General features: G+C 52.6%; 1 protein-coding gene across 9 annotated transcripts in view; it reads left to right on the plus strand.

Annotated features, from left to right (window-relative positions):
• FHAD1 (forkhead associated phosphopeptide binding domain 1) overlaps window positions 1–13,850 on the plus strand; it is a 135,853-nt gene that overhangs the window by 116,587 nt on the left and 5,416 nt on the right. For 8 of the 9 annotated variants that reach the window (XR_006601672.1, XM_013048800.2, XM_045063791.1 and 5 more), the window contains 6 exons: window positions 1,925–2,054; window positions 2,895–3,019; window positions 5,551–5,655; window positions 6,087–6,307; window positions 6,825–6,990; window positions 11,527–11,607. Coding sequence is in view for 8 of the 9 variants with exons in the window: in XM_013048800.2 (XP_012904254.2) it covers window positions 1,925–2,054; window positions 2,895–3,019; window positions 5,551–5,655; window positions 6,087–6,307; window positions 6,825–6,990; window positions 11,527–11,607 (828 nt within the window). In the remaining variant the exon portion in view is untranslated. The remainder of the gene's footprint in view (window positions 1–1,924; window positions 2,055–2,894; window positions 3,020–5,550; window positions 5,656–6,086; window positions 6,308–6,824; window positions 6,991–11,526; window positions 11,608–13,850) is intronic. The other variant, XM_045063793.1, reaches the window with a different exon arrangement.

Raw genomic sequence — 13,850 nt, forward strand, 5'->3', positions numbered from 1 at the left:
GCGGTCCCGAGCCCTGCGCTCTGCGGGGCCAGGAGTGAGGTTCACCCCTGCCTCAGACCTGTCGGATTCCCAAGCTCTCTGCGCAGGACCCAGCCCATACTTGTTCATTCCAACAACCACTGAGTGTCTGCTGTATGCCAGGCCCAGGGCTGGGCACAGCGGAGGCTGCAGAGGGCTCCTGCTCACACCAGACTCCCTCCAACTCCGCACGAGTTTGCTAGAACGGACTGTCCACGAGATGCCGAGATGATAGCTTCCCTATGAGGCAGCATTGACCAGAGAGGATGGGGGAGGGAGGCTGCAAGATAAAAGGAAAAAAGTATTTGTTCTTTCTCAGATCGGCTTTCCAAACTCAGGCCACTTCCTCCTTCCTAAGCCAGAGTGGGTCAGAGGGCTTCAGAGTTGTATGGGAAAGAATCTCCATTTTCTTCTCTAAATAAACAAATTCCCAGAAGAGCCCTGAGTAAGGGTCACATCGAGCTCAGGCATAATCTGCAGATAGAATAACAGCCATCACCGAGCCTTGCTGCTGTGGCTGCCCCACCCACAGGTCAGTGGACCCTCCCCTCCCCTCCACACTCTTACACACACACACACATACACACACACACACCCATTCTGGGGCAAACATACATCCTCAAAGACAGCGGGGTCTGTGTAGAATCAACCCGAGAAGAGTGGACCAGCCACGGAGACTCTCAGCAGGCCGAAGACAGTGTCAGGGTCAAGTGAGGTCCTACTGAATGCAGCCATGGGTGGAGAACCCCCTTCCTTGTGCTGCTGAGCCCTGGTCCCAGCCAGAAAGCCGGAACAAGCTCCTTCCCACTCCTGTTTCTGACCTCATTTCATTCAGGCTCCATAATTGTTAACCAACTACTAAGCTCGGGCACAGTGTGGGCCCTGGGAACACCACAGTCTCCAATGGAGACAAAAGACTTGGCTCTCACAGAGCCCATGTGACACGTAGAGTCTATTACTGGGCTTCGGGAGGCCCTGAACCTCCAGAATCTGTATGCAAATTTTTTAAATATGTATTTGAGAGAGAGAGAGCAGCGGGGAGAGAGAGAGAGAGAATCCTCCAGCAGACTCCCCTCTGAGTGAGGACCCCGATGCAGGGCACAGTCCTAGGACCCTGAAATCCTGACCTGAGCCAAAATCAAGAGTGAGACACTCAACCAACTGAGTCACCCAGACACCCCTATATGCAAATTTTTGTGACTCTGGGAATTTTTCCAAAAGTTGCAACCTTCCATTCTTCTAAATCTGAAAGGTGCTCATGACCCTTAAAAGAGAGAGAAGACCTCTCCTTGTCTATGCACTTCATAAGCTCTATGCTAGCTCTGTGCCTGGTGGCCGGCATATTGGAGAGTGCAAGAAGTGGAACCCGCCCCTCATCCCGGAAAGTTCTGTTGGACAGGAGGACCTCCAGAAGTCTCAAAGGAAGGTCTCCCTTTCTCCAGACCAACCGGGAGCCAATCTATCAAATTCCCCCTAGCAAATATTAAAGAGTCATCCTTATTGGCAGTCAAGAAGAAAGTAACCATGTGTTCTTATCTAAAAATGCCCCTCCTGGAGCAGAATTTGATGTGATTATTCTGAGGCAAGACCCAAAGGACAACAAATGGAAACCCAAGCTTAGAAGAATATTAGAAGAAAATATAAAACACGGGGAGGGAACACAGAGAGGGGTTTTATTCATAGATATGCTAAGTAGGTAAGAGAGTTGGAAATCTTCCTAGATGTGACTTTATATTTGAAATGAAAAATTTAAATTCCTTCTGCGCTGACTCCCCTTACAGTAGCTTCCAAGGTACTAAGTGACAGGGTCTCTGCTAGTCATGAGTTGTACGTGTTTCTCGGAATATAAGGGATAGAGAGATTCTGACCCCTAACAAAGCTGTCCTCTGCACCATTCTGGCTACAGGAACAATCCTTCAGTGATCTCGGGGCCAAGTGCAAAGGGTCCCGACATGAGGAAATCATTCAGCGTCAGAAAAAGGCCTTGTCTGAACTGCGTGCACGAATTAAGGAGCTCGAGAAGGCCTGCTCATCAAGTAAGTGCTCTCCCTGCTGGTCTCCTTCTCCCTGCTCAGATCCCTGAGCCCCAGGCTCTAGAGGTCACTCTGGGCACTGACATTCGGCCAGGACCACCGTCTTCTGTCCCATCACTTCATAACCAAAAGGACGTTGTAATACAAGGAAAGATGGCAGGCATGATCTCAGAGTCAAGGGCAAGCCTTGATCTTAAATAAATGGGATTTCATGAAAAACTCACTACATTGTCCTTTTTCTTATTTCGCTGTGGCCTGGTGGGAACTTTGTCATGGACTAACAGTTCGAGGATCAGCCTTGGGGAACCTCCTAGAATACTCTGTTTAGAAGGGATGGCATTCTCAAGACACTGCACCTGCTGCTGGGGGTAGTGCTGGGCTAGGACCCAGAAGCCGGGGTTCAAGTTCCATCCTTGTTCCTGTGGCTGAGAGTTCACCCTCCATGTCTCAGCACTGGTTCCTGAGAGGCCCCAACCGCCTGCTAGCTATGTGTGACCTTGGACAAGCCATTTACCCGTCTAGGCCTATTTCTCACGTGCCAAGGGAGATCAGCGCTGGCCTGCAGGAAGGTCCAGGAAACAGCATCTGTGATTTTATTTATTTAAGAGGGGTGGGGGGGCATGAACTGGTGAGGGGAGAGGCAGAGGGAAAGGGAGCAGCAGACTCCCGGCTGTGAGCGGGGACCCCCAGCACGGGGCTCAATCCCAGGACCCTGATCATGACGTGAGCTGAAGTCAGAGGCTTAACCCACTGAGCCACCGAGGCGCCCCGGCAACTGTGATTATTACATGCAATAACTTCTTCCTGACCCTTTCTTTTGACTCTCAATTATTTATTTTATAGATCATAAGGACCCGCTGACTGAATCCTATCTAGACTTAAAGACGGTCAGAATGGAAAAAAATGTCCAGAAATTATTGGACGCAAAACCTGATATGCCAACTCTCTCAAGAATAGAGATCGCAGCGGTAACCAAAGAACGTTTCTCTCTGCAGTGACACGTGGAGAGGGTGGGCGCGAGGGCAGACGCTAGCCGGGTGCCCTGGCACGGCCGTGCACGTCAGTGGTTCGGGGCCAGGCCTCCCTGGGAGCCCAGTGTCTGCACCGCCTGCTCGGGGCTTTGCTGAACCAGCAGCCCCAGGTCTGAACAGAGAGGTTGCTTTCCATTCATGCCCAGCGTGTTAAATCATTGTACTGACAGTGGTCCCGAGTCTGGCGGGCCCTCCTTTCCACGTGATGTGTTATATATATATCCTGCAGGAAATATTCAACAGGCTGATTTTTAACGTTATGCCATGAGTTTGCCTGAAGTTTGCTTTTCACAGCAAACTGAGAAACATGAACACATAAAGAGTAGCAGTAGAGACAGAGGGACCCGTGTCAGAATGCTAGCCTGGCCACCTGCGTGACCTCGGGTGGGCTCCTAGCCTTCCTGGGCCTCCCCTTCCCAGCTGCGAACTGTTGAGAACCTAGAGGTGGCTGAGCTAAGTGCTTATCCCCACGTCTGGCTCACAGCAAACAATAAGTGATAGCTGTTAGGATTGTTTAATAGTATTTAGATAGTGTCCCTTGAGAAAAGCTTCCTCTCTTAAGGGAAATAGTTTTATTTGCTAGGATTTTCAGAAGTGATTTGACTGTTATGTTGAAGATGCCCTTACCCTAACTGGATATTTGATGGGCGCCTGATTGATTGACACTTGACAATGGACACCTCAGGTCAGCGTCAATCACAGAACCCGCTGGGCATGGCTTGCTGCCACAGCGGGACCTAAACCGGGCAGGGGCTTTCAGAAGCCGTAACAAAGTCATCATGCTGTACCAGCATTCCCCTGCACAATCTCTCCAGACACTTGTAGGGATGTGGGTCTTCAGGAATGTGTTGGCTTTCTGGATAAGCTCTCGTTCTCTGAAGGTGGAAGTAGAGGAGCAGTCTCCAGGTGGGAGCTCAGTGGGCTCTCATATCCTGACCTGCTTCCAAGATTTACCTTCCCGCCTAGCACTGACCCTATGCCATGACCAACACCACAGAACAGGAGAGCCCCCAACCTGCTCAGAAGACCTCAATCCTCCAAGGTTGCCAATAATGGAAATTAAAAGAAGAGAAGGAGTAGGAGGAAGGCTCGCTGACATCTGGGCTAAGCCATCATTTATCATTCGGCCCAACAGCCTTGTGCTGGGGTTACTATCATAATGCCCATTCTACAGATAAGGAAAGTTGAGACTTCGGGCAGCCAAGTATGTCACCCAAGGTCACAGCATAATGTCTGATGGACCCAGGCCTGTGTCTAGCTCCCTGCTAGTCTGCAGAGAAGGGCACGGGGACTGTGTGCTCGAACCTTGTAGATCAGACTCTGCCTTAGGTCACCACCAGGAAAAGAAGGGGACCCCGGAGCGGGGTACAGAGGACACTACCCAGGGATGGGGATGCTGAGTGGTAGTTCATGCTCTGTCATTGTCATATCCCCTCCTTCATGCTCAGCGCTACAGACATAGAGACAAATAGCCCACGCTTGTCTGTCATAATCACTTTCTGAGCCTTTACATTTTTGTAGTTGGGTTTTTTTTATCTCAGAGGTTTACAGTAGAGTGCCAGCAAATGCTGTGGGCCAAGAGATGCTCGTGGCAAGCACTTAAAACCCAGTTTGCTTTTTAGGGAGATTTATTATAGCTATTTGTGGTCCTTCAGACTCCCTGATCGGTCTGGTGGCTTTTCCGTCCAGTCAGTAGGGACTTTCAGCAGCCAGCTGGCTGAGAGGGTGGTTGTGAGTGCACAGCTGGGAACACCATTGGGCACTGTTTCTGGAGTGAGTCTGAAGGGATGCTTGGCCGGCAGCTTCCAGCACTGGGAGAAGGTTTGGCCAGATTTGGTGACAGTATAGTTTCTGTTGCCTAAAAAATGAGATTCCTTTAATAAAAGGAGGAAAGCTATTTTCTCGGCCACTCTGTGTCAGGTGCCATGCTGGGCGCAAGAAATGGAATAGTGAGCAAGGAGCAACATGACCTCCGTTTTTATGAAGCTTGCCATCTAGACTGGGGCTTCTCAACCTGAGCACTATGGGTATTTGAGGGCAGGTAATTCTTTGTTTGGGAGGCCATCCTATGTACTGTGGGATGGTTAGCAGCATCCTTGCCCTCCACCCTCTGGATGCCGGTAGCACTCCCCACCTCAAGCTGCAACAACCAAAATGTATCCCGGCATTGACAAAGGTCCTGGGGCATGCAGGGGAGGGTGGACGAAATCACCCTTGACTGAGAGCTGCTGGTCCAGAGGGAAGACAGACAGTAAGGAACCAGAGAACAAGGCAAGTGAGAGTCCCGCTCTGAGGGTGGGAGCACAGTTACCAGAAAGCAGTTGACAGAGGAATCAGACGGGCTGGTCAGGAAGTGAAACGAAAATCAGCTCTCTCGAGTCATTCTTTGGTAACCACGGTGTTTTAGCTCCAGGATAGAGACATTCACAATGGCTTGCCAAGGGAGTTTCACCTCTTTTTCATTTCAGCCTCAGAGTGGCCTTGCCAACTCAGCCATCAACTCAGCCATCCCACCCATGGAAAAGTCAGGGAAAATGGATGTGGCTGAGGCTTTAGATCTCAGTGAAAAGCTGGTAGGTACCTACAGCACCGTCCCCTCCTGTCCCAAGCTGGGTCCCCCGCAGTCACCGTTAACCTCCGGAGAGTATAACTAAACAGCAGTCTCACACGTGTATTTAGTTGTAATAATAGCTCCGCAAGACCTATCTACTCTCCCAGCATGGGTCAGACGTGGCATAGTCCAATTCCTTGAAAAACTAGGCAGTTAGAATGAATGTTTACGCCTGCTGTCGCTTTTCCTCCTGGTTCTCAAAAAGGCATAGAGTAAAGGGATGTGGAGTAAATGAAAGACTTACTGCAAAGCCCAGCGGCTCTGGCTTCCAAGCACAGCTGTGTTCTCGGCAGTTGTAGAGAATGAACAACACAGAATTAGATGTTGGCTTCCTCAAAGCAGCCACCAGCAGCCTTGGGCCAGGCCCTTTACCAGCCGACGCTTTCCTTACAGTACATGGACATGAGCAAGACCCTCGGGAGTCTGATGAACATCAAGGACATGTCCGGTCACATATCCATGAAATACCTCTCCGCCAAAGAGAGAGAGAGAGTCAACCAGCTCCGACAAAGGGACCTCGATCTGGTGTTCGATAAGATCACCCAACTCAAGAACCGGCTGGAGAGAAAAGAGGAGCTTTTGAGAGGATACGAGAAAGACATTGAACAGCTCAGGTACTGCCGGTGACCGCGCAAAAAGGGCCAACTGTCCGTTCTCACGGCTGAACCTCGGGGCAGGGACAGACAGAGGTCCGGGGCAGGCAGAGGACTTGGGGGAGGGGAGCAGAGGCTGGGGGTGCGGGGGGCGATGACTAGGGCCCGACAGAGGCAAGTCTGTCCATGAGAAAGCGGCGGCCAAGGTGCTCAGTGTTCGTTCTGTCTCTACAAACGAGCTGCACCTCTTATGAATCTCGACTTAGGGCTCCCCTTAGGTACTTTCCACAGCTCGCCCTATTCCAGTGGCCGCAGTTCCCCTGTGCCCTCCCTGGGAAATGGGGGGGGTCTGGCAGCATACCCTCCTGCTACACTAGGTACCCAGTGGGCTATTCGTTCTACTATCTACGCCCCACATCTGCTCGCCATGAAGCCACCAAGTTAGCCGCAGACAGAAGCGTTCTGAGACCCTCCCAGGTTGGGGACACGGTTGAGAAAGAGGAGGGGAAAACCAACTGTGTCTGTCCCGTGCGCTCAGGCAGAGCAAAGTGTCCGTGCAGATGTACCAGTCGCAGATGGCAAAGCTGGAGGACAGCATCTACAAGGAGGCGGAGGAGAAGGCTCTGCTGAAGGAGGCTCTACAGCGCACGGAGCACCAGCTGCACCAGGAGAAGCGGATCAACAGGGCCATCCGGCAGCAGAAGGTGAGGGCTCCTGGCCTGGGGCCGAACCTCAGAGGCTGCGGCCCCTTGGCTCCCTTTAGAAACAGCGAAGGGAGGGCCCAGGGGGTGCGGGCAGCACAGAACGCATCTACTAAGGCAAAGGGAGACGACAGAATGGCTTTAGCATCTCAGATGCACCTAGCGTCAGATCCTAGCTCTACCACTTACTGTGTCACCCCAGGTGGGTTCCTCAACCTCTCTGAAACTCACAATCTAGCTCATCTGTATCTTTTTAAATCGTAGCTATTGTTTGAACTTTTAGGTTCTTCCAGGTGGTAGGGATACATAGATGAACAAGAGATCTGTGAATTAAGATTTGGGTTCACTGTTCTGAGCGCTGGGAACGTAGGTGGCATCCAGTAAATATCGGATGTTTGGATGGAGGATGGGGGGATGATGGATGGATGTCCTTGAAGACCAGATCCTTTAGTGCAGAACAGACAGGTAAAGAGCTGACTTCAGGATGATTTAAGGATTGAAAGTCCCTGCCTAACGGGTGCTCAGGCTACGGCACCCAGAGGCGGGCACCCATCCAGCCCAGAGCACTCCACGCGTGCTTTCCAAGTGGTGACTCCTACACCAAGTTGCAAAGGAGAGTCAGAGTGTGTGTACCAGAGGCATGGGCGGGTATGTGTTCCGGGCTCTGAGAACCCCAGAGGAAAGACAGGAGGAGGAGAGATCTGTCTCGCAGCATGAACTGGGTAGAAACATCGCCTTGAGAAACCAAGATTCGAGACTCAGGCTGATGATCCCGCCCAAGCCACCTCCACCCCTTGCCTTGTTATCTCCTCTCTCACACGGCACAGGAGAGTCAGTCCTGGGTTCACATCCCCCCACTCGCTAACCCTGTGGCTTCGTGCAAATCCATTCCCCTCTCTGAGCCTTGCTTCCTCACCAGGAACTGGAGCTGAGGGCACCTGCCTTGCAGGGTTGTTGGGAAGGCTGCTCACGAGGCAGGCACCCTCCCTGTCCAAGCTCTTGCAGTGTGAACTCACGGGCCATGTGGTTTCAGAAGCTGAGGGACACTTGTGCTGCCTCTAAAGCATCAGCCCAGGGCTTGGCCCTGGCAGGTGGACGCTGCTGTCCTCCACGTGGCCAGAGGCCTGCCCTTGTGGTGGCCGGGGCAGGCTTTGCCTCAGACCCAGGAGAGTCGTGGCTGACAACCAGGCACCATGACCTGCCCCCAAACAAACGCTTTGGAAGTGCCCCAGCAGACCTGGGCCGGCTCGGTGGTCGGCAGAGTGGCTCTCCTGTCTTCTCTGCAGGTTATACCCAGGAGCCCTCACTCCTGCACCCATTTCCCAACCAGACTCTCCCTCATTCTTAACTCTTGCCAGAGGTAGAGCAGGTGTCAAGGCTAAGATCAGGCAAACAAGGAAAATGACCACAGTCGCCGTCTCATGACCATGCAGAGGCATGGGCGCCCGGGCCTTGCAGCCCCAGTCGGGGTTACTAATGCCTTGGTAGCTTGGCCGGGTTGCTCTGAGGACCCCCCTTTTACAGATGAGGAAACCGAGCCTCGGAAAGTTAAGAGACTTGCCCAAATTCACATTGTAGCTGGTAAGCGGAGCTAGACCCAGCCCCGGGACCTCTGACCCTAGTTCCTGTGTTCTCTGCTGGCCTCTCTCCATTCTTCTTGTAAATGTTGGTTTTCCTGACTCAGGGCTGTGTATTTGTGCATGCGTGCTGGCGTGTGGGCAAGAGTATAGAAGTGTGCACGCATATGCGCTGTGTGTTTCTGTGTGTATGTTTGTATGTGCGTTTGCATGTGTGCATGTTTATGTGTGTGTTGCCTGTATAAGCTCTAAGGAGGCCAAGCCGCAGAAGGCTCTAGAAGGATGCCCTCCCCCACAACCAGGAGGCTCCGGTTAGATCAGTTCCTTGCAGGAAGTTGCCCTCCTCTATCCTGCAAACCCTCCAGACAACAGGCTCCCTGGCCTATAGCCCTGGAAATGAAAGCAGCCACCCTGCTCTCAGGGAGCCCCAGAAGCGGGGTTCCTAGCATCCATGGCTCTGAATTAAACATCACAGGCTTCAGGCAAGGACAATTTCCTTTCACGCCACGCAAAGTCAGGGAGAGCTGGGCCAGTGACAGAGCTCTGACTTTTCCTTTGATGTGCACTCTGGAGAGGTCACCCCTTCCTCAGTCTCCCTCCCCATCCCGGTCCTCCCCAGGACTTGGCAGGCTAGTCCCCAAAGGCGAAACACCAGACCACAGAATGGGACAGCAAAGGGCCCAAAAAAGGCCATTGTCATGTGCTGGCTAAAAATGTAAGGAAACCTGAGGATTTACATAATCAGGCTCTGCATGCATTATTCATGAGCTGCCTCATTCATACACAATGCAAGGGCCTTGCCAGCCTGTCGGACACTAGACATCCTTCTGTGCGGGAGGGTCTAAATGGCCAAGTTGAACCTGCCTCTGTGTCCCCAGAAGAGCTGGAGCTGGGAACATTCAAATTCAGGGACTTCACAGTTTAGGGAAACATTACGAAAACTATAGCCACAATCACGGCCGCGCTGATGGCACCGTTCACTAGCACTTCCCGAGTGGCGGGCACCTGCCCCACACTGCACGCTTCATCTCTCCCATGGACCCTTCGAGGGATGCTGGCGCCCAGCCGCCCATTCAGAGAGGCTGGCAGAGAGCAGCGTCACCTCGCTACCCCGCAACAGAAAGGGGACTACCTCCGCGCCACGTGCCCTCCCCAGCTCCAGGGGCTTCTCCACACCTGGTGCTCTCTGCGCGTCCCTTTCTGGGAGCCCCCCCTTCACCCTCCACTTTTCATTCCAGCGCTTGGGTTCGAACTTAAGGTTTGTTATTAATACGTTGTCAGAAATTCCTGTGTGTCGGGAAATAAAAACCCATAAAGGGGACTTGTATACATCTGGATTCGAGAGGGAACTTGTATACGTCTGTCTTGGCCGCAGTTCCTGCCAAGGAGTATAGCCGTCCTTTAAATGGAAGTTCAAGGAAAATAGGACTCCTTTTTAAGTTTTACGCCCAACATTTTCACAAGGACCCCCAATGTTTCCAGTCTCATGTATAAAAGTTCACCCATTCATAGAGAAGCTGTGGTTGAACCTCTACGTAATGAAATTACTCCCTTTGAGCTCCAAACCAGTACCCTCAAAAAAAAAAAAAATGTTTTTCAAAGTAAGATACAGTTTTTAGTTTGCATGTTTGAACATCTCTTCACCAAGCTGAACTTGCTGGAATCACACTTCCATGCTCATACCTTTGGCTGTGGCGGTGAGCCTTGATATGACAGCTTCAGGGCTGGGCATTCCCAGAGAACCTTGCCGTTCACCCACTCTGAACTCGAGCTCCCTCCATGCGACAGGGGGACAATGACAGTGGCCCAGGCGGTGCTCAGTCTCCTCCACTTCCCACATCACTAGATAAGGCAGCTGTGACTCTCAGTTCAGAGGCAGCCTCGGGAGTCCGGGAGTCTGACAAAGAGGGTTTAAGCCCTACCTCTGGCCCGGAGTGACCCTTGGATCTCAGAGTCCGGGACAACCACCGCCAAAAAACGATAACAACTGGATGGAGAGGGTTAAGTGACATAATGTCGACAGATCCCAGTGCTAGCAAGCATGGTTACTATGGGGGAGAGAAACAATTTCGGACGCATTTCTGTCCGAGAGCTTCCTGCCCCAGACACTGGCCACAGACCCCAAGGCCCTCTCCCTGGCCGCCTGGAGCCAGCGGCTCTTCTGCGAAACTCCTTTACGACTGGTGAATACAGCCAGGGCCACGGCCAAGAAAAGCTCAGATCCTTTTTATGAAGGGGTTAAAGCTGGAATTTTCAAGAGGAAATTTTTAAATGCACAGAAGTTGCCATTTGGAAGCACGCAAACCCCTTCCCGGCCCTTTATTAGGGCTTCAAGTGTGAGAAAGGCTGGAGTCTGGCTGCGGAAGCTCCTCAGTTCTCCTGCCAATCAAGCCTACAGCCAATCAGATCCTGGCCAAGGGGCGTGGCCAAAACGTTGGTGGGGCTGGACCTTCCTTGTGCTTAATTAGCTCGGATCCTTCATCTGGAAGGTGGGAGTAAAGGCGGCATCCCGCTTAGTGCGTTCGCTCGAAGGGGAGAGTGGATACGAGGTCCTTAGCACACAGAACTACTCAACATGCGTCATCGATGTCATCACTATCTTATTTAAATCAGGATCCTCCAAAACTGTCTTGGGCCCAGGCATCCTCAAGACCCAGATTAGCTCAGTGTCACTTGCTTGATTTTGACCAAGAACTAGAAATCGGTAGGTCGCGTGTAGTGTGGGGACCGGGGTAGGCAGGGGTAGGGGTGGTACCCTTTGGCCCAGGCGAAGACGAGAAAGTAAAACGTGGTTAGGGCGGTACTGCGGGTGGATAGGGGTTGGGGGCCCTTCCCACCCTTCATTCACTGCCGCAACTCCAGTGAGCCCCAGGGTCTCCCAGAAACCTCGGAGGTGCGTCCCAGAATGGAACAGGACCAGACACATTGAATGCTCTCTTGCTCACCTGCTGTTTTCACTCAGGAACGTTTAGAGGATCACGAACAGAGAAATGCAAAAGAATCAACGCCTTGCAACTGTTCCTTCAAAGAGAAAGAGAGGCAGGTATGGAGAGGTCTTCTGCTCTCACAGCGACACAAGGTAGATACAGCATGTTCACAGCGTAGAACCTGGTGGGGGTACGAGCCCCTTGTGCTGTGCCACACACCTCCACCCCCTCCCCTTCCCCCACACCTGCCCCTCCCTTGCCTGCAGGCTGAGCAAATGGACCTGAGACACAGGCAGGCCTCCAGCCCACTATCTGGAGGTAAGGCCTGGGGAAGGTCAAGTGTGGTTTTGACAGAGCAAGCTCCCTGAGCACTAAGTGACCCGGGGACTTGGAGCCAGGTCATAAGAAAAGAAGAGAGGAGTGGGGAGTCCCAGGAAGCCCTCTGCCCTTAGGATGAAATAAGTTGGTGCAAGAAGGGGAGGAAAGTGGGCACAAAATAGAGCCGGGAGTGAGGAGGAAGGTGCCAACTCGAACCACCTTCTTACCTGCCAAGGGGGAGGCTGCACTTGACTGGGCTTTTCGGCAGCCAGTGGGAGCTGGAATGCACAGACCCCGAGCTCGCGGTGTCCGTGAGCTACACAGAGGCAATGCTCAGAAGTGTTCTTAGAATAAGGGTGGATTTTCCCCTAGAGAGGACAGTCTATGATATAAGGAACAACATCCCTGAGAAGAACGGTGTCATGTTGGCGGGGCCATGTCTGAGGACAGTTCTTGAGGCAGACTGATGTCATTATAGCCCAGTGAGTTCAGGAAAGTTCAGGAAAAGCAGGTGTCCAGGGGGGCCAGGATCTGCCCTTCAGTGTCCAGCCATCCACTGGCTAGACTCAATCCAAGGAAAACATTTTGGAGCAGTGCTCAAACTGGGGTTCCCTAGAGCCCCTGGGTGCCATAGAAGAGAGTGATTCTCCGCATCCCCCCACTTTACCCCCCAACATAACATTGTTCTTGTTTCCCCCAGAAAAGTTCTCCTTTACCTGCTTCATACGCCAAGTTCCTCATGGGGTTTTGCTTAAAGCGTTCTGCTGGGGGTGGGGATGGAAAAAAGGAAGGGAGGCTGCTGGCTTAAAAATCCCTGCTTTACAGCTACCTGGGAATTTGGTTGGTGACTGTCTTCTAAGCTTAGCTCCTCTCGGTGGAGCCTGTGATAAATGCTGAGTGGCTGCAGGCCAGAGGGCGACTCAGTTAAATACAGCCCCTGAGCCTTCTTAGACAGTTGCTTTAAGGGCAACTTGGCACCCTTTTTCTGGGAATGGAAGAGACTTCCAAGTACCCATGCCCTCTCCGAAAGATGGCGAGCTGGGGTCTCCCTGCACACTTCCTCCATTACTTTTGTGAATACCCCGTAGACTTGCCAGATCTAGGGGCGAGAAAACAAAACCAGACGCCCAGTTAAACTGGAATTTCAGATAAACAACAAATAGTTATTTAGTATAAGTATACCCCAAATACTGCATGAGACGTACTTGGACTAAAAAGATGATCCCTTTGCACTCTGAAAGTCAAGTTTGACGGGGCACCCTGTGTTTCATCTGGCAAGTCGGCCCGCCGCTCTGACGGAGCCCCCACTGGAAGCCAAGGAGGCAGGCTCCGAAGCAGATGTCACAGAATGGCAGCCCACAGAGGCGTTTCATTTGGATCATGGGTTTTTTTTTGGGGGGGGGGGTCTTTTTTTTAAGTAACATTTCTAATTAGGGCACTTTCACAAAATAGATTTCTGGCTTCTCTGTGCAATTTTGAAGATCTGGGGCTTCTAGGCCCGCAGTCCCACCGCCGCCATCTCCAGGCCCCTTAGAAAGGCCCTGGGCTTGTGGGTTTGCCGCCCGCCCCGCCCAGCTCACTCCACCCATGGCTGTTAGTTCCCCAGCCCCTGTAGGCATCTGGCTGGAGCCTCCCGCGGGGCTCAGGACTCTCTGAGAGACACCCCCTTCCCCACACCCCTGCCCCAGCACCTACTGGAGTGTAGGTCTGCGAGGGAGGCCCCAGCTCGCACGCTCTGTCGGGTGCCCAGCGCCTAGGACACGCTCCTTTCTCAGCGAACTGTCCTGAGGTGCAGGGTCTTAAGGAGACCAGGCTCAGCAGCAGTCATGAAACCCCAGGGGAAGGGCGAGCTCCAGATTCGCCAGGAGACTTGACTCCCCAGCAGGCGCCCGCAGCCCCTCACAGGGAGGTCAGCCACTGCGGCTTCCTCATGCCCGGGCCGCTGGGATCCTAGGTAGAAACCCACGTCTTCATCCCCTCCCCTGATCTAGAAGGCTCTGCTTCTACCCAAAGCTGACTTGCCCCCCAGGAGGATGGCAGT

Source organism: Mustela putorius, unplaced genomic scaffold, assembly GCF_011764305.1.
Source record: "Mustela putorius furo isolate JIRA1106 unplaced genomic scaffold, ASM1176430v1.1 tig00003853_pilon_pilon_pilon, whole genome shotgun sequence".
Taxonomy (NCBI): domain Eukaryota; kingdom Metazoa; phylum Chordata; class Mammalia; order Carnivora; family Mustelidae; genus Mustela; species Mustela putorius.